Source organism: Pimephales promelas, chromosome 20 (genome assembly GCF_988280905.1).
Source record: "Pimephales promelas chromosome 20, fPimPro1.hap1.1, whole genome shotgun sequence".
NCBI lineage: Eukaryota > Metazoa > Chordata > Actinopteri > Cypriniformes > Leuciscidae > Pimephales > Pimephales promelas.
In genome coordinates, this window is record NC_142788.1 from 16,702,087 (window position 1) to 16,727,530 (window position 25,444).

The 25,444-nt window shown below is 37.0% G+C and overlaps 1 protein-coding gene across 3 annotated transcripts in view; it reads right to left on the bottom strand.

Annotated features, from left to right (window-relative positions):
- The window catches only part of arhgap4b (Rho GTPase activating protein 4b), a 32,314-nt gene extending 7,241 nt beyond the window's left edge, over positions 1 to 25,073 (bottom strand). Inside the window, exons 1-17 of one of the 3 annotated variants that reach the window (XM_039652041.2) lie at positions 24,800 to 25,073; positions 17,670 to 18,170; positions 16,760 to 16,931; positions 14,566 to 14,728; positions 14,352 to 14,414; positions 12,995 to 13,168; positions 12,733 to 12,861; positions 11,156 to 11,377; positions 7,254 to 7,355; positions 6,961 to 7,146; positions 6,335 to 6,419; positions 6,090 to 6,117; positions 5,594 to 5,690; positions 1,289 to 1,349; positions 1,070 to 1,147; positions 225 to 353; positions 14 to 119 (exon numbers count right to left, since the gene is read on the bottom strand). In XM_039652041.2, coding sequence (XP_039507975.2) covers positions 14 to 119; positions 225 to 353; positions 1,070 to 1,147; positions 1,289 to 1,349; positions 5,594 to 5,690; positions 6,090 to 6,117; positions 6,335 to 6,419; positions 6,961 to 7,146; positions 7,254 to 7,355; positions 11,156 to 11,377; positions 12,733 to 12,861; positions 12,995 to 13,168; positions 14,352 to 14,414; positions 14,566 to 14,728; positions 16,760 to 16,931; positions 17,670 to 17,736 — 1,862 coding nt within the window. In that variant the 5' untranslated portion in view covers positions 17,737 to 18,170; positions 24,800 to 25,073. Of the gene's footprint in view, positions 1 to 13; positions 120 to 224; positions 354 to 1,069; positions 1,148 to 1,288; positions 1,350 to 1,561; positions 1,590 to 5,593; positions 5,691 to 6,089; positions 6,118 to 6,334; positions 6,420 to 6,960; positions 7,147 to 7,253; positions 7,356 to 11,155; positions 11,378 to 12,732; positions 12,862 to 12,994; positions 13,169 to 14,351; positions 14,415 to 14,565; positions 14,729 to 16,759; positions 16,932 to 17,669; positions 18,171 to 24,799 lie in introns of all 3 variants that reach the window. The other 2 variants (XM_039652044.2, XM_039652040.2) reach the window with 2 other exon arrangements.
- Positions 25,074 to 25,444: the final 371 nt, after the last annotated feature.

Below are 25,444 nucleotides of genomic sequence, written 5' to 3' on the forward strand. Positions count from 1 at the left end.
GAGCAGGACTCACTGATGAAGGAAGGCAAAGAGATAGCGCATCACTATGATGACGGGTCTGGGGAAGGTCGAGACTATCGTCTTAATCTGCACTACTTTTTCTGTCATGTTTTCCATCTCTGAAAGAGACACAGAGTTAATAGTCAACTCAATTAAGACTTTCAAAAACAGTACATGATTTTTTTTTAAAGCACATTAATATGTAGACATGAAAGGCATCTTACGGACACACTCCATGAGACGGCTAAAGCTTTCCTCGGGGAACAGAGGTTTCTCTAGACCTCTGAAATACAGCTTCAGAACCCCTGCCACTGAATCAATGTCACTCTCAGTGTCCGTGAGCGGGTCCTCTCCTGCATCACCCAATAAAAGAGAGAAGAACAGTTACCGAGAACAGAAATCAGACAAGAGACTGAACAAAAAGGCATATTTGTATATAAATAGATTGTATATAATATAATATACACTACCAATTGTTCAAAGTTTAGGATCGGTAAGATTTTTTAATGTTTTTGGTAGAAGTCTCATGCTCACCTGAATTTTCTTTTAAATCAAAAATACAGTAAAACTTGTAATATTGTGAAATACTGTAGTATTACAATTTAAAATCTATTATTTTATTTAAATATTTATAAATGTAATTTATTCCTGAGATGTCAAAGCTGATCCTCCAGAAATCATTCTAATATGCTGCTCAAAAATTTCTTATTATTAATGTTGAAAACAGTTGTGCTGCTTCATTTTTTTGAGATCATTTTTTTTTTTCAGGATTATTCGATGAATAAAAAATTCAAAAGAACACAATTTATTTGAAACAGAATTCTTTTGTAACATTATACATGTCTTTACGGTCACTTTTGATCAATTTAATGCATCCTTACTAAAAATATATATATAATTCTGACTAACCTACAAACTTTTGAATGGTAGTGTACATTCAGTCAGTCATTGTAATATAAACACGGTGATTTATTTTATTTTGTGATAATTACCAGCCAAATGTGCATTGCTTCAAGCAACATTCTTATTTTAATACACCTTGTATTCATCCATTTAAACATGATCATACCTCTTTCAAAGGCATCCCTGATATGATTGACTTCAGTCTGTGATCCAGGAACTCTAAAAATGCCTTCATGATGCAGACCTGTTAAAACATCACATTTATATTCGCACATAAATAAATACTCACTCCTCTACATTAATACAACCTACATTATTAAAGGTGCTCATAAATGTACTATTAGCAGTCAGCAATGGATAATACTGATAGAGTTGACAATTTTACCATGCAGGTTGATAAAGCGAATGCAGCTCTCCACCACCAGGGGGATCTGTTGCCCTGAGCTCTATTAGAAAGAGAAAGGAGGGAAATAGGGAATTATGCATGTCTGATGGGAACAGAGTTGTATTGGAATCAATCACGAAATAAATAAATACAAACATACATATGAAGAATAGTAAACATAATGTGCCAATAGAGAGACAAAGAGTCCAGAGAGCACAGAAATACATTTACCCACACAAACAGATGCATGCATGACAGGGGAAACAGCTGTACCTGAGTCCTCGACATCCGCCTCCTCCTTCTACAGTCACAGCCAGCCAAGCAAGGAAAGAAAGAGACAGGAGGGACATATAAAGGAGGAGTAGATTGTTTGGCATGACCAGAAGGAGTGTGCAACATGAAAAGTGAGGAGAGAATGACATAAAAGCAAACGAAAGCAAAAGCAGTCAGAAAAGGAGTAGAAAAATTGGGGTAAGGGAGAAAGACAAAAGCAGAGAACAAGGAGTTTAGATGAAAAGCAACATGTCAGGGATGCTCTGTTAATGTACTAGGCCTACTGGCTAGACAATAATAATGGGCTTAAAAGCAGCATAAAATCAAAAGTTTTGTTATTTATTTGCTAGTGTACTCCTGGACATTGACAAAATACACTTTCAATAGGTATATACACTACAAGTCAAAAGTTTGGGGTGTTTTGAGCTGATCAATTGATCAAAAGTGGCAGTAAAGACATTTATAATTTGCGGAAGGTTTTGATAATATTTTGTGAAGAGACTGGACAAAGATAAGAAAGGTTTGGCGATAAGCCATGATAAAATTCCAGACGGTTAGTATTACCATTGCATATTTTAATTAAAACCGTATTTGATTATCATGATTTGAAAAGCTCACAGTAAATAATATCCTGCAATAAGCAGAGTTAGCCATATTTTGCCCTTTTATGGGCATACATAGTGTAGAATTTGGCTGAATGTGAAGAACTTTTAAAGGCCGAAAGGTGAGTGTCGTCGATTTTATTTAGCGAATCGTAGGCTTCTCGTTCGATTTCTTTTTTAATCAAACCACTTTGTAGAGCTGCTTTGTGTACAGCGGTTACCAGAGAAATGTCTAATTCAGCCGTTCCATAAGCGCCACCTACTGTCAGAGAGTGGATTTTCATTCAAGCTGTCTGCTATTTTTGTTCAGAACAATGCAAAAATCTGAAATGTGTATGCAGTACACTATAAACGGTTGATGTGGTTAAATAAGCTAAAGTGCATTCTAAAAATCTAAACATTTCAGATATAAAAAGTATCTAGAATTATTCAAAGTGCAGATATAATGCCTATAATCATTAAATCCTTTATCATAAAAAAAGAACAATTACTTCAACATATCTCATCCAAACATCTTGTTTCAATGGAAAATTGTCAAAATAGGTCACGAAATTATGCTCCTTAAGGGAATAGGGGTCAGAAACAACACGTTAGCATAGCTCGATGCTAGCAAAGTTCCTAAATCTGATTTCAATCCACGGGAATTTTTCTTTTTTCCATTTTACTGGGCTGCACCCATTGATCAGTCAATCAATCCACCAAAAAAAGTGTTGTTGGCAAAGCAATTCTGTAGCCCTGACTGCATTATCCGATTATTAGCGGTGTAACGAGAGTGCACATCTCATAGATTTACTGTCCACTTAAGATGAAGAGATACACCAGCCATTGCTAATGCAGGATGTAGCAGACACTGTTAGACACTCCACCACAATAGAAGAAAAGTGTGAGAGAATGGAAGTAGTTTCTCATGGTGCAAGAGAGCCAGATGGCAGAGCAGTGCTCTACAGGCCTGAGCTCCCAGGAATTGAGAGAGACACACGGTGGGAATCTCAGAGAATAGGGAGCGCCCTGCTGAAACCACTAGCATGACTGCTCACCAGCATATGCTGTCTGGTGGACGCTGGCTTCCCCAATATGCTTCTTAAATAGCATAATCATCAAGATTTCCCTCGCTGACCAGCTTCACCAGAAAGACCATTCTGGTTGACCAATTTGACCTATGTTCAATGTTTGTTACGCTCAGACCAACAATAAATCAACCTTGAATAGCTTAGAAAAGGAAGACGAAGGAATGACAGCAGATTTTCTATATTCAATTTTCAATTTTTGGATTTAACTAACATAATTCTTCGAAATATCTTCTTTTGTGTTAATCAGAAGAAAGAAACACATACAGATTTGGAACAACATAAGGGTGAGTAAACGATAATATAAGAATAAAATAAAATGCATGCTGGTCTAAGCTAGTCTTTTCAGCAGGGTGGTCTGGTGTCAATGGTCTCCTAAGGACACTGCCAAAGAGCCAAGGACATCAAGTGCAGATAAGGCAAAAAACAAGAGTGACGGCTCTTAGACGGTGCAGAATTTATCTGGCTTTATACAGTAGCCGCTTTGAGCTCTATTGTAGCAGCTAGGGTATAAGTTCAGAAAACTTAAAAGTGTGAAGTCTGGAGTTCCCCAGTGCTATCAGAGGGCTACATCTTGAAACCGCAGTTTGTAAAACAGTAACCAGTAACAGGCATCAGGCATCATATGATGCTAATAAAAACCTATTTGTTTTCTCCATATAGATTTGTAGACGACATAAAAAGCAATCTATACTTATGTAGAAGCCACAAGTGTAATTTTAAACTTCATTCTAATCCCAGTAAAGAACTACAACACCCAAAGATACACAAATCTTCACCAATCACAAGGGAAAAGAAATTGTGACAAAAGGGCTCAAGAGAAGCAACCCACTGAAACATAAGTAAACAAAAAAGACGCATATCTGGTGCATTTAATGATAACAAAAATTTAATATATTTATTTATTAGGGCTGTCAAATGATTAATCGCGATTAATCACATCCAAAATAAAAGTTTGTGTTTACATAATATATGTGGGTGCACCGTGTATAATTAATTAGTATATATAAATACACACACATGCATGTATATTTAAGAAAAATAATAATTTATAAATAAAAATAAAAATATATTTATAAATATAAATTATATATAAATCTATATATAGTATATACATGATTTTTTTTCCCTAAATATATACATGCATGTGTGTGTATTTATATATATAAAAATAATTATACACAGTGCACCCACATATTATGTAAACACAATTTTTTTTTTTTTTGGGATGCGATTAATCGTTTGACAGCCCTAATATATATATATATATATATATATATATATATATATATATATATATATATTATTTTGTATTATTTTAATTAGCTATAATTATTTAATTGTATTTTTAAATAATTATAAATGTATTATATATAATTCTAATTTAATTGACTAATTTTATTATACTTATAAATATTATATAATAAATAAATGAGTAAATATTTAAATTTCATTATGTTTAAATTGTTCAATATGTTCAATTTATACTCGTATATTTCCACATTTATAAATATATACACATAAATATGTAAACGTGTCAATAGTTTATTATTGCGCTTTTGGATTTTACTCATTCATAATTCTTTATGGCATTGTTAATTCCTTGAACTGTTCGTTCCCTGTTTTTATTTCTTAAATCCCTATGGAGAAAACAATGAAGAAATTCCAGAACCAAGGCTATTAAAAAAAAAAACACTTGCCAGCAGTTTCAATGAAAAGCAAGACACATTGTTTTTATAGGCATTAAAAAACTGAGCAAGAGGCTTTGATAACTTTTGAAATGATGCAGTATTCACAGTGGATCTTATAAGCACACACACATGCAAAAAAACATGCATGCACTCCCACAGGTGAACACACGTTTTTGTTGCTTAGCACACGGATTATTAGGCTGCACACAGATGCCTGGAGAGAACACTGTGAGCGTGCGCGTCTGTCTCACCCGATTTAATAAGCAGCCATGTCACTTCATGGAAATAACATAGCATGTCATTTCAAATAAGATTCAGTAACACAATCGTGCAAGCCGCGCCAATGTCTCCAACCTTTCTCGGGGAGCATGAAGAGATCACATTATCTCCATGGATGTTCTCATAATTTAACATTTACAAGCCGACTGGTCACACCGAAATTCACGAGTAATCATTAACAGAGGCAACAGAGGCAATAGTCAGACAAAGGGAAGGCCATGCTCAAAGCCATATCAGAACTGCACAAATGCAACACACATGACCAGAAGCACATGAGAGTGAGGCGCTAGTGTTAAGGAAGCCATGGAGGGAATGGAGTTAGAGGAACACAGCAAGAACATTACAGAAATCTGTCCGTAACAGAGCAGAGGGCTGTCAGCCGCAGGGCTATACCTGAATGAAGGAGAGCATGTCTCCAGAGAAGAGTTTGTGGTTGTACTGGGAGCAGGGCCTGGCTTTCCGCACACGCACTGCCCTACCAGGCTGCATTCTGGGAAATATATACACCGGCACTCCACTGTGACACTATGGCATCAGTGTACTCATGCAAACATGCTAACATAACAGTAATTCACACAGAACAGACAACAACACAAACAGAAATGTACTCTAGAGCATGCACACCGTTTGGGGTCAATACGCACTCTATTTATCCCACAATGAGATGTTTTAGCCTCATTAGGAAATTGACTGTGTTTTGTTCGATCACTCCAGTCAATTAAACTGATCGTTACATTTCTCAATGGAGCCGTCTTAATTTCTGCTGAGCACGCAAAGGCCGTCGGCCAGGAAACAAGAGCAGATGTTTGCTGGATTGCGGCCAATGTTGTCAGCACATGACTGTGTGAACTGCTCATAGTCACAGAGACAGATGGGATGGGAGACGTACCTGGAGGGATCGCTATCAATGGCCTCAGCTGCAAAAGAGAAAGAGGGGTAGAATGAGGATAGAGAGGTTATCAATCGCATCATTTTTTTTGCCCGAATACATAGTTACTAAAGTCACCGTTGCCACAATAACATTGGAAACTTTTATTTATTTCTATATTTTATGAGGGCATTAGATTCATTCTTTCTTCTTTTATTTACTGTCTTTATTTTTAGTCGAAGCACAGATTAGTTGTGGTTAGTTACCTTTCTGTATGGCCTCTTTAAGTAGGTCATGCTTGGCTTCGAGTTTGGAGATCAGAGAGCTGCCGCTTACATTCTCCTTCACTTTCTAAAAAATAAAAACATTGAATATGAATGACCAAGTTATTTTTAGTCATCAAGTTATTTACTTTTCCGCCATATGATTTGCATGAACATTATAAAGGCAAAAGTATCCAGTACACTACCATTCTTTTTGAAAGAAGTCTCTTAAGCTCAACAAGACTGCTTACTTGATAAAAAAAAATACAGTAGTAACATTGCAAAATACTTTTAATATTTAAAATACCCGTTTTCTACTGCAATATATTTTTAAAATGTAATTTATTCCTGTGATCAAAGCTGAATTTTCAGCATCATTACTCGATCATTCAAATATTCAAATCATTTCTAATTTTTTTCAATGTTGACAAAAGTTATGCGGTTTAATATTATTGTGGAATATTTTTTCAGTATTCTTTAATAAATAGAATCTTTTCTTTTTTTGAACATGAAAACATTAATCACGTTAACTGTCACTTTTGATCAATTTAATGAATCCTTGCTGAATAGAAGGAAGTTTCCACATATTTTTGGTCATATAGCACATCCATGTTGGGAAGAGCTCTTACTGTAAAGTAGAAGGTCTCTGTGTCCTGTTGATTGGCTCTGCGTTTGGCAAGGCTGGGTTTGGCTCCTGTTCCATCACCCGTGCTCTCCACTGATGGGGCGGCGGAGGCGTCCGGGGCGGGGATGCAATCATCATCACAGATGCTCTCCAGAAGATTTGAGTGTGTTGTCTTAAGTGTCTTACTGACCTGAAGTCAGTGAAAAGTAAAAATAACAGCATAAAAGAGACGCATAGTGCTGCAATGAGCATCTCTGGAGGAGTGCACCAAAATAAAGAGCGTAGCATAGATTTTACCTCGTCAGTTTCCAAGGTAACGGATGCCAGTCTGGACTGAAGCTGCTGGAATCTGGTCTCAAGCTCATACCTCACCTGGCCTTCTGCGCTCACCTCACACACCTATCACATACACCAGATGTTTTTATTCTACATAATGCCCGCCTCTCATGATGACCACATGACCAGAACAATATTACTTATTTTATCTTGGTAACCCCTTATTTTTAAACCCTTTCAGTTTCCAAAAAAGGAATTATGGGTGACAACAATTGACCCTTCGCAAGGAGCTTGATCGACAGGTGATCTGACCAATCATACTTCGTCAAAGCAGTCAGGAGAGATAGTAAATTTACATGGGAGGATTTGATGGACGGGTCTTTGCGAAAAGTCAATTGGTGTCAAGTTAAAAAATATATATATATATTTAGTTATGCCTTGAAAATGATATTAAATCTATTATTTATAAACAATATAAGTTTTATAAATTTTCATTTTGTATTTATTTATACTACACTATATAGTTAGCTTGGGGTTGGTAAAGATTTGTTCATGTTTTTGAAAGAAGTATCTTATGCTCACCGTAAAAACAGTAATATTGCGAAATATTATAAATTCCAACAAGAGTTTTCTATTTTCAATATATTTTATTACCCTTCAGGCTGATTTGCTGCTCAAGAAACATTTCTTATTATTATCAATGTTGAAAACATTGTTTTTGTGGAAACTGTTTTTTTTTTCCCCGAGGATACTCTTACCAATAGAAAGTTCAAAAGAACAGTATTTATTTTTAAATAGTTCTTTTTTTTTTAAATATATAAATATAAATATCTTTATGGCGACTTTTGATCAATTTAATGCATCCTTGCTGAATTAAAAAATGAATTTCTATTAAAAATCTAGGTTGTGCATTCAAATACAAGATATATTTTATATTAAAACATTACAAAAGTTTAATATCTTAATATATTATCATTATACACATTATAACCAGTGTTGGGGAGTAGTTAACTACAAGTAGCGAAGCTACTAACTTAACTACATTTTTGAGTAGCTTGGCAGTAGCTCAGTTGCTTTTTAAACAGTGTAGCTTTTCCAGTAGCTAACTACTTTTTGCAGCAAGTAGCGGTGTAGCTCGAGCAAAAGCTACATTGTGTTTGTCGAGCCTGCGCGAATCAGCGCGCTGCTAGGATATTCTTCATCTTGTTAGATTACAAACTCATTTTTTTGCCATCACCGTCACCTGTTGTTTAATCACACATCTGCGGCTAACAGTTCACTGACGTACAGAAGTGTGTTGACACACACATGATGATGGAGCAAGATGTGACAGCAGATTTGGAGGATGGAGAAGGGTCAATGACGTGACGCTTGCTTTTTCTGTCCGACTGAACTTTTTACCAATTAATAAACATTAAAATTAATAAAATTATAACATGTATGTCTACCACCTCCCTTATACATATGCCCACTCTTATTTCTTTAAAAACAATTGGTTTATTGGCATTTTCTGCCACCTGAAGTGTGAAAACATCATGTGGGGCGACCGTCCGGCCTTGACTTCTGTTTGGATAACTGGTTTTAAATCAAACTAAAATAATTTAAATATAATCCTTACCCTATTTGGCATAATTTTAAACTTGTTTTCCATTGATTGACAAAGTTATGAAACATTTGTACACACATTTCAATCATAATAAACAAACAAATCTTGTCCGAAGATGTTCATTATCTGAAATATCATCTGGGGCGACCATCAAGAAAATACAAATAAGGGACTTATATTCTGATAATCATCTCAAAGAGGATGTTGCATCAGCCAGCCTCATGGTGAGGGTCCCACAGAGACAACTAGCAGGTGAGTTGTCACTCTCATTTTTACAAACAAATCCTCTTTAAAACTGCTGCAGTGTATACGTCACATTTTGATATCATGTGGGGCGACCAACCTAAAACTGTAAATTATAAGTTTTATACGCAAATCTTTATTTTTAAATTTGTAAATTGTAAATTTGTCAGTGATATGTGGTGAGAAGAAGCTAACTTGGGCTCTATAGCTAAGCATTAGCCTGTTATACTTGATTAATCTTGAAAATATCATCTGGGGCGACCGAGCATCATGTGGGGCGACCGCCACTGATTGCTTAAATAATAGAAAACACATATCATGTATTTGTAGTTTCTGTATGCAAATGTTTACATTCATTATATGCATTTAGTTGTTTTAAATAACTTTTTACATTTCACCACATATTTTTTCTAAATTTCAATAATTTCCCTTCAGAGGACTAAGCTTACTTCTTTTTGATTATTATGTTTTTTATCAAAGAAATGTGTGATATTAAGCATTCATTCTACTTTTTCCAATTCTTTTTCTAACTCTGTGTATGTTTAAATATACTTTTTTTTTCTAGATGGCCCCACTAACAAGCAAAGAAAAGACTGCTCGCTACAGGCAGCGGAAAATGCTGTTCAATGTGTCTGCAGAATGCTGCTATGTTCAACTGTTAAATGAAAATAGTAATGAAAATGCAAACATTGTATGTTTAAGTGATTAATGAAATGAAAATAAAAAAGGAAGATGCTGTTCAATGTTATGTCCGAGCGTTTAATGCATTAGTATTGAAAATTTTAATATGATGCTTTTGTGTCAAATGAAATAGTGAGGAAACTGTTAATGTTATGAAATGTGTCAAATGAAATGGATATGCTGATTCTTCATAAAATTTCATTAAATATGCTGATTCTTCATAAAATTCCATTAAATGTGTTTTAACTATCAAAATCATTGAATAGTCTTAATTGCCTGCTGTTTTTCATCATGTGGGGCGACCATTTGTCATGTGGGGTAACCAACTATATTCAATTCTGCAGTAAATTCAAAAAATAATGTCTGTCCATTTTGGTTGAAATATAATTCATTGGTATAACATCAATAAGTGGATACTATATCTACACATTTTAAATCAGTTTTATGGATTATATGAGTAAAAAAAATATGTAATTGCTTTATGAGGGTGACACTGCCATTATAGATAAAAATGTATTTAACATAATTTGCAATAAATGAAAGGACACATGAGTATATCTTTTTTAAACAGTTCAATTAATTACTGATACTTCTTAAAATATAACTTATGCAAAGGAAATTTTTTAAGGTCATTGCCCTTTTTAAGGTCATTGCCCTATTCATTTGAGTTGAAAAGCACTAAAATATCTTTGTTTGAAGTTTTCACACACATGCATGTGTAGACTACATTCCACATGTTTAGAAAATAGACAAATATATTATTATTTCAAGTATTTTAAAAATGGGCCTCTCAAAGGCCTTATACGTCATTGACCCAGAAACAACTAACGTTAATTACCCATGGCCTTATTTGTCCAAGTTCAATCGGTATTTTTGAGAAAATGTTCTACATGCAATTTACGTTGGATGTATATTTTTTTCTTGCAATGTTGTAGCCTATTGGTTACAATTTTGCACTTTTGACAAACAATCTGAGATATTTGGGTGTTGTGTGTAATAAAACAATAGTTTTTGAAATCATAATTTTATTGCAATGTTTTAGTGTTTAAAACAATGCAATAAAATTATGATTTCAAAAAGTATTGTTGTCCCCTTCTGTCCTCAGACACTTATTCAGTTATTAATAATACGTTGTTCAAAAAAGCAAAAGTAGTTTCAATGTAGCTAGCTACTTTTTGATAGTAACTTGTAGTGTAGCTAACTATTTTTCCAAAAGAGTAGCTTGACTGTAGTTTAACTACTTTAACTTACGAGTAGCTTGTAGCTTGTCAAACTACAGTTTTAGAGTAGCTTCCCCAACACTGATTATAACACCAGAGTATTTCAAGGATTTCATTCATTCAAGAGCTACTGAAAGCTGCACTGAGCACATTTAGTCTCTCTCATGCGTTACCTGGTCTCCTTCATGGGGCTGGTACTGAAAGCGGAAAGGCAGGCAAAACGCAGTGTTGTGGGCCTGAAGCAGAGCATCTCTATCCTGGCTCTGGTTGAGTCCAGTCACTGCCGTGTCTAGCTGCTGAAAGCCGTTTTTCATATTCTGGAGTGTTCGGTTTCTGTTGGAGAGGTATCCGCGTATAACCCTAGACACAGACAGGTGGTACCCCAGATCTGTGCACTGCGTTCAACATCAGCCCGATGGCAAGATAAAGACAAAAATGAAGAAAATACAGTCATTGCTTGAGCAAACATGAATGTTCTGATTCATGCTCACTGACTAAACCTGCTGTGATGTTTTTGACGTGACATGTTCTACTACGTGCCTCAGGCAATGGGAATAACAAACCATCACACACATTTCAGAGCTCAGCTGAAGATATCAGTGCCATAAAAGATGCACACTGCCTATCAAAAAGTAGAACAATAGTGAAGCCATTGAAACTATGAAATAACACATATGGAAGTGTGGGAATTATCAAGTGACTTCGTGAGGTGCATTCTGGGATTTTAACAGTAGGTAAGCTGTGATAGGCTCTTTTCTTTCATCTTTGTAATCCTACTCATTCATTAAAAATAGTTTTGACAAGAAATTCATACATAGGCCCTATAAATATTTGTCTTATAAAGCTTTTAAAGCATTTAAAGGTCCCCTGACATGGGGTTATTTTATTATTTTATAATGTTTCCTGGGTTGCCCTAGATCAAAAATAGTCATCATTTAGTAATAAAAGGCATTTTTCCTAGCCTGATTTTAGCCTCTGATTTGAACGCTCTGTTTGAAGGGGCGTGTCCGTCGGTGAAATATTTGGACCATACAAAATTTTTGGAAGTTGTGTAAAATAAAATGAACCCATTGTTTCTTCAGAGGCTCGGATGAAGGAACTAAAAATACTTTTGGGTTCAATTTGTACATCAGAACATTGATCAACTGCCATGCTTCGCTCGTTTGCAAGCCATGATATCTCTTGAGGAAAAACTCAAATCTCAAAGCTATTTCTCTAGGAAAAAGTCAAATCGCGCTCACTCGTTCGTACTTCCTAGCTCATTTTCTCATGGGCGGGCCAAATTCTCTGAGCGGGCAAAGCAAAGAAAGGGGAGGTAACCTTTCCTCGTTATGACGCAATAACGAGGAGATTCAAGATCAGCGCGTCTGAGCTGCAGAGAAGAGAAAAATAGCCAAAGCTCGGTTTACACCGATTGAAAATTCTACACATGAGGGGACCAAATACAGGCTAGGGGAACTAATATAAATGTTAAAAAACCTCAGAAAGTGAACATTTCATGTCGGGACCTTTAAGAATAAAGCTTCAGATCAAAATCTGTTTAAGAAGTATGTTCATACTTTTCACTGGTGGTAGCGTAAATGGTTTTCTGTAGTGTTCTCTCAATGGACATACAGTAAATACATTAGATAGAATGGTCAGTGCTATTTTTTGGTCAGAGGTCAATTCAAAATGAAAAGGGAACTAAAACAACCACATCCTAAAGAGTGTCTAGACTGAAGGTAATGGGACAGAAATGTGTTAGACTCACATCAATCAGAGTGCAAATGTCCTCCAGATAGTACTTATTCATGGAGGCATTAGCTGCTGCCAAGTTGAGCAAGTAGTCGTTACGAGCTTTAGTGCACTTCAGCTGAGTTTCCTGTACTTTCCCTTGTCTCTGTAAAGAAAACACAAGTAGAGTGGAAACTGGGGGTTAGAGATAAAGTGAGATCTTGCTCTTCCTGTGCCATCTTCACAGAGCGAAGCTCCGGATGTTACCATCTTTCTTTTATCACAAACTAGCACTTTACCTTCTCCATCAGTCTCTCGATTTTTTTCACAGAGCTGCGCCTCTGACCCCCTGATTGGATGAGCCCGAGATCAGATGACTTGCCCGTCTGTTTCTCCTCAAGACGTGTGGCTTCTTTGAGCTTTCCTTCAGCAGCCAGACAGTCGATGTGGTATTGATGATACGTCTTCAAAGCCTGTAAGAGATGCACAGAAATTCATATTTGTATCTTGTTTATCAGTGATATCTAACCATCTTAAACACAAGGTAAAGGTAAACTTACTTGAGAAAGAAAATTGTGGAAATTAAGTAATAGTACATCAGTTTATTTTTACTCCATGTGCAAATATTTGATTGTTTTTAACATAATAATCCAGATATTTAACGTTTATTGTTAGATTAATACATAAAAAAAAGATAAAAAATAAAATAATAATAATGACAAATTTTACTCCATTTTTTCTCCATTTATTGTTTTTAACATAATAAGCCAGATATTTTAAGCTTATGTTCAAATATATAAAAAAAACAAGGTAAAAAGGCCACGATAACAAAAACAACAAAAATGATATTAATAATTATTATTCTTATTACTAATCTTTATCATTATTTTGAATTTATCGTTTTATTCGTGGGCAAATAATTGGCTTATTTTAAAAGACATTTGAAGCTTTTTGTTAAATCTATGGATAGATAAAACTATAATAATAATAATAGTAAAACAATTATAATAAATTATTATTATTAATATGAAGTTTATTTTTAATCCATGGTCTAATCTTTTTTTTACTTATCATAATAAGCCATGGCCCGGTTTCACAGACAGGGCTTCGATTAAGCCAGGATTAGGCTACTACTTGCCAAGGTGTCATACTCAATTACATCCTATTTTACATACTCTTATAGATCCCTATTTTTATTCTTAATGATTAAGCTTGGCGTATTTATTTTAAGAGACTGCAAAAAGACACACGCAAACAAAAAAACGCTGAGCCTTGAGCCAAGACACTTGTGGTAGGCAAGCTGTTTGTCCACTGGAGGGTAGAGAGCACACAGCTGCCGTCGGCCGGGGTCAGTGGGCTTGATCTTGCAGCTCTGACCCGAGCACAGCGAGAAAAACGAGCTCTGGAAAGCAGGGGGGCACGTGGGCTTTTTGTGCTACAGGAGGGACCAAATTGCACTGAGGTCTATATAAAGACATGCAGACACATTCAATCGTGAATGTATGAGCAAATATGTGCATCATGTGGTATTTAGTCAAGTTAAATCATGCCGTCTTTGGCCGCAGTGAGATGATGTTATTCAAAGCCGATGCCATTTGGGCTCAGTAGAGCGTGTTGCTCAGTGTATATTTAGCATGTTCTCAGCCTCCGACCTACCGTCTGCATCTCTGTGGTGACTTTCAAGAGCTCATCCTGCATCTGGAGCCCCACCTCCTTGCTCTGAAACAGAGAATAAGAATCGGCGTGTAAAAATAAGGAAGATGCTTTGGCTGTGTTTTGTGTGGGAGTGTTTCATGTCGGTAAATAAAAGAGGAAGAGAAAGAGGGAGAAATTAGATGTCTGAGCGGGTAATATGGTGGGGATTCTGTACCCGCTTTGCCAGGCGGTGTGTGTCCTCTATGCAGTGTGAGAGCCGCTGCGTGAGTGTGTTGCCGCAGAGCTCACTCAGTGAACTGTGATCTCTACTCTCCTGCCTGGTCTGGGTCAGCAGAACAGACCAGCACTGAGCCACCGACAGGTCCAACTGCTCCTTCCTAAAGAGAGAAACGAGCAGAGACAATGAAAGAGTTGGTTAATGTCGCAACCGATCTTTTCATCCTTATTGTGACGTACTTCAGTGTGAAACGGAATCCTGGAAAAGAAAAATGTATGCTGGGAACTTGGTTCTATCGGTCGGTTGTTGTTTGAATGAAGGCAGCTCTGAATGTGAGCTTCCAGTTGATTGTGAGAAATGAGCGGTTTTAAGAAGACTAATGATCGGAGAAGTTTGCAAATCTGGCATATATCACTAGAGAGACGTCTTCCGCTTCACCGGATAATCCAGTTTGATTCAAAATTAAGAGGTCAATATATATATATTTTAAAAACGAAACATGAATAAAAAACAATTAAACAGTTAATATGGAGTAGCTCACATTTTAGACATGATATTGCCAGTTACTTTATGTACTTGGTTCAGCCAATTAAAATATTTCAGAACGAAGCCATAGCAGTTGCGCATCTCAGAGCAATAACACAGTGGTGGTGTTACTAAATGGATTAGTGTTTTTGAATGAATTGGTTGAGTAAATGATTCTATGACTCACAAATACTCATTTATTTGGTTACTGAACAAAATGATGTGCCAATGAAGCCACTCTTTCTATCCATCCATCCACCTATTCGGGCTGTCAAATTAAAATGAAGAATTTTGAATATTCGTTGAATTTAAAAGAAAAAATCCACATTCAAATGCAAAAACGGTGCATTAAAATTATAGGTGTGCACAGCCTTATTTGTGGCACACGAAATGGGGTGATGATGTAAGAGGTGTTGCCTTTTGGTGTTTTAATGATTTTTCCAGTTTAACCTTCTTGTGCGGCGGTGCTGCGTTGTTCATTCAAATCATTGTGGAAATAGAAACGCTCAATGCTGGAGAAGACCTTGTTTCACGTCAAAAACAATACATTCTGTAAACATGGGAAAGATGGTTATCTTTGACTGTTACACTCACCACGTATTGCACAATAGAGCCATATGTTTCGAAAGCCATTAAAAGAAGTTCAACTTTTAAAAACATGTCTCGCGACATTGTGTGTGTGTGTGTGTGTGTGTGGGGGGGGGGGGGTTCTATGCCACTGCATCTCATGTTTTTAAACGCAAAAAATTTACTCTGTGAGAATACACAAGTACACAATATTCATTTGTTCATGATTATTTATGCAATTTACAAAATTATATTTGATTTATAAACCCACCTATCCATCCACCCACCTAGCTATCCATTCATCTATCCATCCATCAACCACCTATCCATCCATCCAAACATCCACCCACCTATTCATCCATCAACCACTTATCCATCCATCCATCACCTATCTATCCATCCAAACTTGCATCCAAACATCCACCCACCCATCGATCCATCCATCCCTTATCCATCCCCTATCCATCCATCCATACTTCCATCAACCTCCTGTCCTTCCATCCACCCACCTATCCATTCACCCATCCATCCACCAATCCATTCACGCATCCATCCATCCATCCATCCATCCATCTACCTATCCATTCACCAATCCATCTATCCACCCACCTACCTATCCATTCGCCCATCCATCCATCCACCCACCCACCCATCCATCCACCCACCTAACTATCGATTAACCCATCCATCCACCAACCTACCTATCCATTCACCCATCCATCCCCTATCAATTCATCCCCTATCATATCCCCTATCCATCATCCCGTATCAATCCACCACCTGTCCTTCCATCCTTCCATCCATCCACCTACCAATTCATTCACCCATCCATCCATTCACCCACCTACCTATCCATTCACCCATCCATCCATCCCCTATCCATCTATTCCCTATCCATCCCTTATTCATCCATCCATCCATCCCCTATCCATTCATTCATTCATCCATCCATACTTCCATCCACCCACCTATTCATTCACCCATCCATCTATCCATCCACCCACCTATCTATTCACCTATCCATCCATCAATCCACACTCCCACACTTCCACACAACCACCCACCCATCCATCCATCACTGCAAAAGCAGGGTGGGTACCTCTTAGTCTTCACTGTAAACTTCTCGCTGAGTTTCTCCAGAGAGCGGGCATATTCGGCCTCAATCTCCCCTCGTCTGCGCAGGTACTCGCTTAGATCCTGCAGCTGCTGGGTCTTGACCTCCACCTGCGCATCTAGGATTTTTAGCTGCTCTGATAGCTGACCACGCACCTCTGAACAAAGAGATAGAAGGGAAATAGATCATGAATGGATGATTTTCAGCACAAAAAGCAGCATGAACGAATGAATTTACATCTCCTGGCACTAGTGGCTCTGGCCTGGGGCTCAGAGCTGATTGGATGAGGGAAGACAGCATCCCTAATACTGCCTATAAATACATCACAGTCCAGGCCTACATCTCACACATAGAACACACATCACATTTTGAGATGTGCATTAGTCTGTACTACCAAGCCAAGTAAAAGAAAGAGAGCATGAGATTAATTTCTCTCACTCTCCCCATTTTTTATTTGTTAAAACAACAATCAACAACAAACATACAGTACAGTACTCACACATCATATACGTATAAAGTATATGAAGGACTAAAAGAGAAAGAATAACATCAGTAAATCATAAGCAAAACCTGACACCAGCATCAGTTCGCCCATTTAAAGTTATAATTGGTTTTGAAGATCATTTATGAAAGGATGCAACATGACACTGAATTTGGACCCAGAGCCCCTTAAATTAACTTAGCTTAGGAATTGTAAAACATATCTGGCCCCCTTTAAAAGAAGGGGGACACTACTGTTTCCAATTAATTAAAATTAAGCGCCTTGCCATCAGAGAATACAGTGCAATTCTGTATACTCTGTAATGTTTTTCACACACAATGCCATAGACAGTGGTTAAAGTATTTGCACAAACATCTTTACTAAATATTCCAGAATCAAATTGATTTCTCTTACCTTTGATTTGAGTCTCATACTCCGCCAGACACCCCTTTTCCTTTCTCAGTTTTCCATGTGATGTCATGGTCTCCTTTGCTGGTGTAGCGCTCCTGTTGACTTGTTCACAGTGGCTCGCAATTTGAGATGATCACGCACAGATTTCCTTCCTCTTCACCAAGAAAATACTCTAATTCCGTATTGGTGTTTTTATTTTGCAAAATGATTTATATTTCCACTATAGAAAAACATGTCAAGTTCAGTCTTGAGTTCATACTGGGCTTCTAAAGAAAAATCTTTCCAGTCTTTTAATCTGTGCCCTCAGCAGAAACGGAACAGGGAAGTCTCTGTGTGCAAGTGTGTGTGTTTGTGAACACGGAGGGAGTTCCAATCAAAGCAATTCTCTCTCAGCACTGAGCATGTGCATTTAAAGATTAGTTTTCAGAGCAGAGAACGTTGCAGGGGCCTGATGGTTTTCTAGTTCTGTTTCCTGAGACAGTGGTTAAATGCGATTGTCCTTGCCTGGAAGAGAGAAACACAGAAGTTTGATAAGAAGGTGTGACAAAGACAAATGTACAAGACAGAAACAAACCATAAATGGATTATGGAAGTAAATACAAGATAAGAGAGAGACAGGAGAGGAAGAGAGAGAAAAAACGTTACTTCAATTTGACGTGTCACGGGCACTTCCAGAAGACGAAAACGGTTAAGCGAAAAGTATGCACCTGCCCACATCCTGTTTGTCTTCTATAGTGTGTGAGTGATTCAGAAAGATTCTCATATGAAGACATCCTGTCGATCCTAAGTTAAGTATCCACACACTTTACTATTTCTAAAAACTAACCTGTTTTACAGTACTTCACAATGAATGTCAAGTGGCAACCCAACACAGTACCAAAATTGTACTTATTTTTGTACAATGCAAACTGTCCATGTTGGCACGTGCCTAAATTGACTGCTTCCACCAAATGACAGATCAGTTTACAACAAAAATAGAGTCTGGTTGGACTTGGACACAGAGCCTTTGATATCAACAACCAACAATATAGGAACTGTTTACTTCTTTTTTTAGGAAGCCTGTTTATTTTGCCATCACAACTATGAACAATTATATGGTTAGTTGCATTTTAGTTTTTGCATTTAGCATCTTCAATGCTGTCTGCAATCTAATCAAGTCAAACCCGTGACCCGATTTTTGAGCTGAGAACCACTAGTCTAAAGCTTGAGCTAATAACTCAAATTAAAGGCCTTAAACACATAGGAAAGGGAAGGGAGATTTTTTTTTTTTAAAGATCTGACTTAGCTCTGACTCTGTCTTTGACAAGCTACGTGACTGATTGTTTGTTGCAGAATGGCAGCCTGAACTGCGCAGGAGTTCCTGTGAGTTGCGCCAGTGATGGCCGTTGGTCTTATGAGAGGGTGGAGGGACCTGAGTCATCATGGCTCTTGGCACAAACCCACACAGTCATAGTCAGACCAGGGGAGTGCTGCTCCAGCACTGTGCATTAAGAATTTAGAGTACCAAACACGTGCAGGTGGGTTTCTTCTTTGTTTATAACCTGAGAAATGCAAAAAGAAATGTCCCGCACATTGTGAGCTTATGTCCATATATATGGGCTTCTCACGATAGTAATGTATGTATTTTATGTATGCATGTGTTGGTGCGCATATAGCATACATGTTTTGGTCCGGGATTCGTAAACATTTTTGTAAGCCAAATCGCTTTGACGTAAAATGTTAAATGAAGTGCGCCCTGAGATTTTAAATCAATATTTTATTTGCATGTTTGCAGTTCTCTGATGTAGTTAATGGTCAAATGACATTCAAGTAAACAAATAAAATATTTAATCTTTTATCTTGATTGTTATTCTTTTTATTACAATTATATATTCAATTTAATCGTATATTTTTTTTAATCATTTAAATTTCAATCAAAAATGATTAGCTTTTCATTACAAACCCCAGATTTAGGAATTTGGATGCAATATAATAATTCATTGACTAATTAAACTAATTAAACTAATTTAACTAATTAAATTGAATTATAATAAAAATAATATAATAATTAAAAAATAATATACATCATATAATAATATAATGTAAAACATGTAAAACATGTAATAAAATTGACTAGCAGCTTTGCAGTACAAAATGATGCATATATATATATATACTTCAAACGTTTTAGGTTTAATTCAATTTGTTATTTGCAGTTCTTTAACAATTATTTGTTAAATTTACTAGCAATTTCTGAGTGGAAATTGTTTCAAACTAAATCCAGCTCAAATTTTTTTGACCCTGTCACATGAGCACAAAGCGTTTCATGCAATAATGGCAATACATAAATGAATATTGCAATTTACCCATAATTTAAATAGTATAAACATTATTTTTAGGCAACATCAACTGATTCCATGCAAAAGGCACATGATGTATTCTCAGTCACTGAGCAGTCATGACAGTCTGCTCTTCACTTCCATCTCAGTGTTTAGAGGTCAAAAGCCTAAACCAGCCAATCAGAGCTCAGCAGAGACTTCATTATGATAATGCTATTATTGATTCACAAGAGTTGAATCGGATTTGTGCACAATGGGGTTGAATTCTATTGAATTAGTGTATGCCAGCACATGCCAGTGTTTTTTTGATACTCTTGGCAGTGGTTTCTCTGTTTTGCAGAGAAAGGTTGAAGCATTTTAAATAGTAAACTCTAATCTGATACTTCAGGCAAAGAAAATGCAAGGCTGCATTTCTCTATCTCTCTGTGTGTGTGTATATATAACAAAAAAGTAACACTTTTAATCTTAATATAAGGCATTAAGAAGATTTTTTTTACTTGACTGTTAAACTAGTATACTTTGTTATATGCCTTAATGTGGATTAAAAAAAACTGTGCTTTAAATTCAACCTTTTATACTAAAAAAAGGTTTTTAAAATTGTCAATAATTATACATAATGATATGAAACATTATGTTGTGATACATTTTTTTATACATTTTTTTAGCTATATCACACAGCCATATACATGCATATATTATATACACACACACACACTCCGATATAGACACCTATAACTATATAACACTAAATGCAATTGCATAGCGCATTTAGCAATTTACAAATAAGCAAATCTTTCAGGTATATATAGGTCTATATGCAGGGCAGTAGTTGGGGTATCCAGGACCCCGGTTCAGGTTGTTGCTGCTTGAAATCTGCCAGCTACACATAAGCAAGCATATGTATTGATCCAGCAGTGAATGCCTGTGTGAAACCACTCCGGTGTCCTGACTGAGTGAATGTGCCTGTTTAAACTTGATCTGTCTACTATATTGACTTGAGTTAAAGAAACTGAGGGGAATTGGAGATCCATGGGATCAATCCTGTTTTACGCTCCCAGTGGAGGCTTGGAAGAAGCTGAGCTCTGGTCTTATCTCTCAGAGCAGAGCACCACAGGGACCCCACAAACACACACACACACCGCTGTGTTCTCTCACTGCCATGGAGTGATGCTCCTTCCACACGGACAAAGCCACAAATATTAAAGGCTGAATGTAATGTATCACGAAAAAGGGATACCTCAGCTCACCCAAATGTGAAAGATCAGGTACATTTACTTCCACTCTTTTAAAATCCTTCTTTCTTCAATGGAACACAAAAGCAGATAATTAGCTGAATTTCTAGGCTGCGCTTTTTTGTAAATGGTAACCATGGCTTTAAAACATGATTTTCGAGGCAAAATATTTACCTTGACAGATAGACCGCTCACACAAAGCTTTAGTATGGCTTCAAAAGACTTTGCTAATAGAACATGAGTTGTATGGACAAGTTTTATGGTCCTTATGCGTCTTTTTTTTGGACCCTGAGGACTTCAACTTTGATTACATGGAAAAGGGCAGCTCATTCTGCATCTCCTTTTGTCTTCTGAGGGAAAAAAAAACGTTGTTGAGAGAGAAAGATGACTAACTGTTTTTGGGTGAACTGTCCCTTTAAATAACATTAAGCTCACAAGTGCACATATCTTTCAAAAGTTTGGGGTCGGAAAGATTATTTTATGTTTTGAAAGAAGTCTCTGCATTTATTTAATAAAAAAGTATAGTAAAAAATGTTCTTCAATATAATGAAGATACTATTTTCAGGATTTTTTGATGAATAGAAAGCAGAATAGAATAGAAAATAGAAATCATTTCCGATGTAAAACTCTTGATGGTCACAAACGGTAGTGGACATACAAAACAAACAGCTTAAACACACAATGTATATTTCCCAGCCACTCCCACAAACTCTTTCCTGACGATATGCCAACACAACACTCAAGTGTAACAAAGCCATTACACTCAAAAAAAAAGTCTAAGTGGAAACAAGCCAACTTGTCTAATTACACAACAATAAACCACAACATCATACCTACACAACAGCACAGAAACTCATGTGATGTGACCAGTGATAATGCAAACCACATCCGTGACACAGTTAGTCCTGACACTCATGATCTCTTGAAGCTACAAACGTGTGTCTGTCCACAGACCTTATAAATGTTCAATATCTACAAGTAAATGACTTCACAAATGCACCAAGCACCAATAAAGTAAGCATTATTCTGAACATGTTGTGAACTGACTATGATAAAGTGTGTTTCTGCAAAAGCAATTAGCAAATATGTCCTGAGACTAAGTTGATTAATATATGCCTTGCTCTGATAGCTGCCCATAGGAATGAAATATCACAAATGAGATCTTGGTATAATCTCAATTGTTTCTCCTAGTCAGCAATGCGATTAAGTCTCCCATTTTCCTCCTGAGGAAAAGGTCCAGTAATCTCACTCAGAAGAGATCTCAACAATAGCTATGTTTCCATTCACTTATTTTCATGCACATTTTGGGATATCACATAAAAAAAACTGGATGGAAACACAAAGATGCGCATAAAAACGTACATGCTCAAATAAGGCGCATATATTTTTTTTATATAATAAGAAGACATGCGCATATGGAAACCCTTTACTCAATTGATTGGACGAATCACATCGTGCAGCATCTCAAATATCCATTTTTAATACAGATATTTTGCACCGATGTCCCAAAACGTGACGATTTTTAACACATGAGGATGAAACGTGCTTTATTTGCAAATGTTTTATGTAATATTCCAATTTTGCGCATAAGTTATCACACGTCTCAGCTCATACACTACCGTTCAAACGTTTGTGGTCAGATTATTTATTGTTCTTGAAAGAATTATTTTATGCTCACCAAATGAGCATTTATTTGATCAAAAATACAATAAAAACAGCAATATTGTGATATTGTCTCATTTCCCATAACTCACTGGAGCTACTTCTGAGAAATACAGTTTTCTTCTGGGCAGGATGGATAGATGGATAGAGCTTTGAGGGACAGCTCAGAGCAGTAAATGTAGGAGCTGAGAGGTCATGCTGATATGAGACTGCTTATCTGACAATCACGATTCCCTTTCTGCACTGCCGCTCCTTTTCAGCATGTGTACATGAAAACACACATGGACACACTCTCTCACACACACTCTGATCCCATGTTAAGAAGCTTGAGTCACTGTATTCTTTCCTGAACTTCCCCTCAAGTCCTAAATCGTGACGTGCAAGGAACTCATCTCGCCTCTCCCTGCATTTCCCTGCTCTCTCCTGCTTATCTGCCAAGTTTTGCCTCTGAAGACTCATACATATCTTTCAATCCACCTTTCTATGGAGCATATATCCCAACTGCTACATATCTCTATTTAAAGGATTAGTTCACCCCAAAATGAACTCATCCTCTCATTGTTCTGAACCTGTATGATTTTCTATAATCCATGATACACAAAAGGAGAAGTTTGTCAGAATTATGATACTTCTCTTTTTCATGGACAGAAAGAAAATGATAACCAGTCTGTCAAGCTAAAAAAAAAAGGGAAAAAGCACTATAAACATGGTCCTATGACTCATGTGTCTTTCAAGTCTTATAAGCAATACTGTACTGTGACAACATTAAGTCATTATTTAGCTCTCACAACACCCGCACGTCATTTCAAACCTGTGTGGAACACAAAAGAAGATCATTTGAAAAATCTCTCAGGGCTTTTTTATGCCCATACAATCCAGAGTTGTTTTCGTCCCCATTAATTTTGATGGTATGGACATTCAAAATATCTTCTTTTGTGTTCTGCAGAAGAAAGTAAGCCATTCAATAACAGAAGTTTCATTTTGGGGTGAATTATCCCTTTTAAATTTCATTCAGGTTTGACACCAGCGATGCAAAATGTAACTGGATCTTGTGTGTCTTGTAACCAGTCGTGACATGCCAAATTTGAATATGTTTATGCATTTAATATTTGAATATTTAAATCCCATAACTGAGATTTGAGAGCGAGGGTAGCGGAGATTTTATTCAAAAAGCACAATAAATGTAGATTTATTCCTCACATAAATCTAGTATGAGCTAAGATGACTTAGTGCACAATGGACTACTTTTATAGTGATTGATGCCTTACACTCCTGGTCATTATTTAATTTCTTTGCAGCATGAACCATCTCCTCACATGTTTGTTTGACAAAAGAAAGACGCGACATACAGGTTTGGAAAGACATGAGGGTGACAGAAAAAAATTTTCATTTCAAGGTGTACTGTCTCTTTAAGGGTGATTTGAAGTGTGAAAATGAAAGGCGGTAGGTTGTGCACGAGAAAGAGGAAGAGAAAGAGAGACAGGGAACCCCTCAGCCAAATAACAACACCACAGAGGTAGAGTAGGTGAGAGGGGAGGTGGAAGACTGAAGCAAAGAGTTGAGTGACTGCCTAGCGATCAATGCTACTGAGACACCCTGAAAGAGGAAGCAGCCCGTGTCAGTTAGCGTCTTTCTCTCGATATGTGACATTCATGCGCACATTCATACATGCAAAAGCACGAATAGCCTATGTGTGTGTGGACGCGCTAGACGGATCTGCCACAAACACGCACACTCTCATCCATAGTGGACAATGCATTCAACTAAGAAATGACCGCTGTCATACACACACAAACATGTCAGTGAGCCTCCACTGCGTGTGTGAGGAGATGGAGGGCGAACACATAAACATACAACCGGTCATGCTGAGAGGAATACACAGTGAATGTACAGTCATAAATAATAAAGAAAGCAGTCTTACCTGATTCTCCAAGGGTCCGTCTCTCGCTGAACACTGTTTGAGTCACACTGATTTCATGCAGCCAGCTTGATTTCCCCCCCTCAAACACATTGTGCAGACATGACCCTCTCTCTCTAAGGAGTGCATTTAAAATAAGGTGGATGCGCACACACACAAGCACGCATGCTAGAAAACAGCTCCCTTCTTTGGTTCACACACATGCATGCTGAAACACAGCCTCTCTCTCTGTCTCCTCCGCTCTCAGGCAATCAGAGAGAATGTCATAACCGAAGCCACGCCCTCTTCGGCCCCCTCCCCGCAGGCTTACTATAAATACAGGAATGGATATGAATATGCTGTCTTGTTCTCTTAGACTTCCCCCCTCCCGTTTTGTTCCATCTCTCATTCCTAATATTCCCCCTCTCTGTGGCCATGAAATGCTTCTCTTATGACCTAGCATTGTGCTCGAGGACTACTAGCCCCCTCTTTATCTGCACACACACACATAACACACGTTCAGGATTAATGTAGTCATGAATCAATTTAATGATCTTGCAGATGAGCTATAAAACCGATGCTAATGCCAATCCAAAAGGGATTGAATGGATAAGAGCTATAGTTGGGTGATAAACAAACAATGGCGACGCGTGCACACACACATAGGAT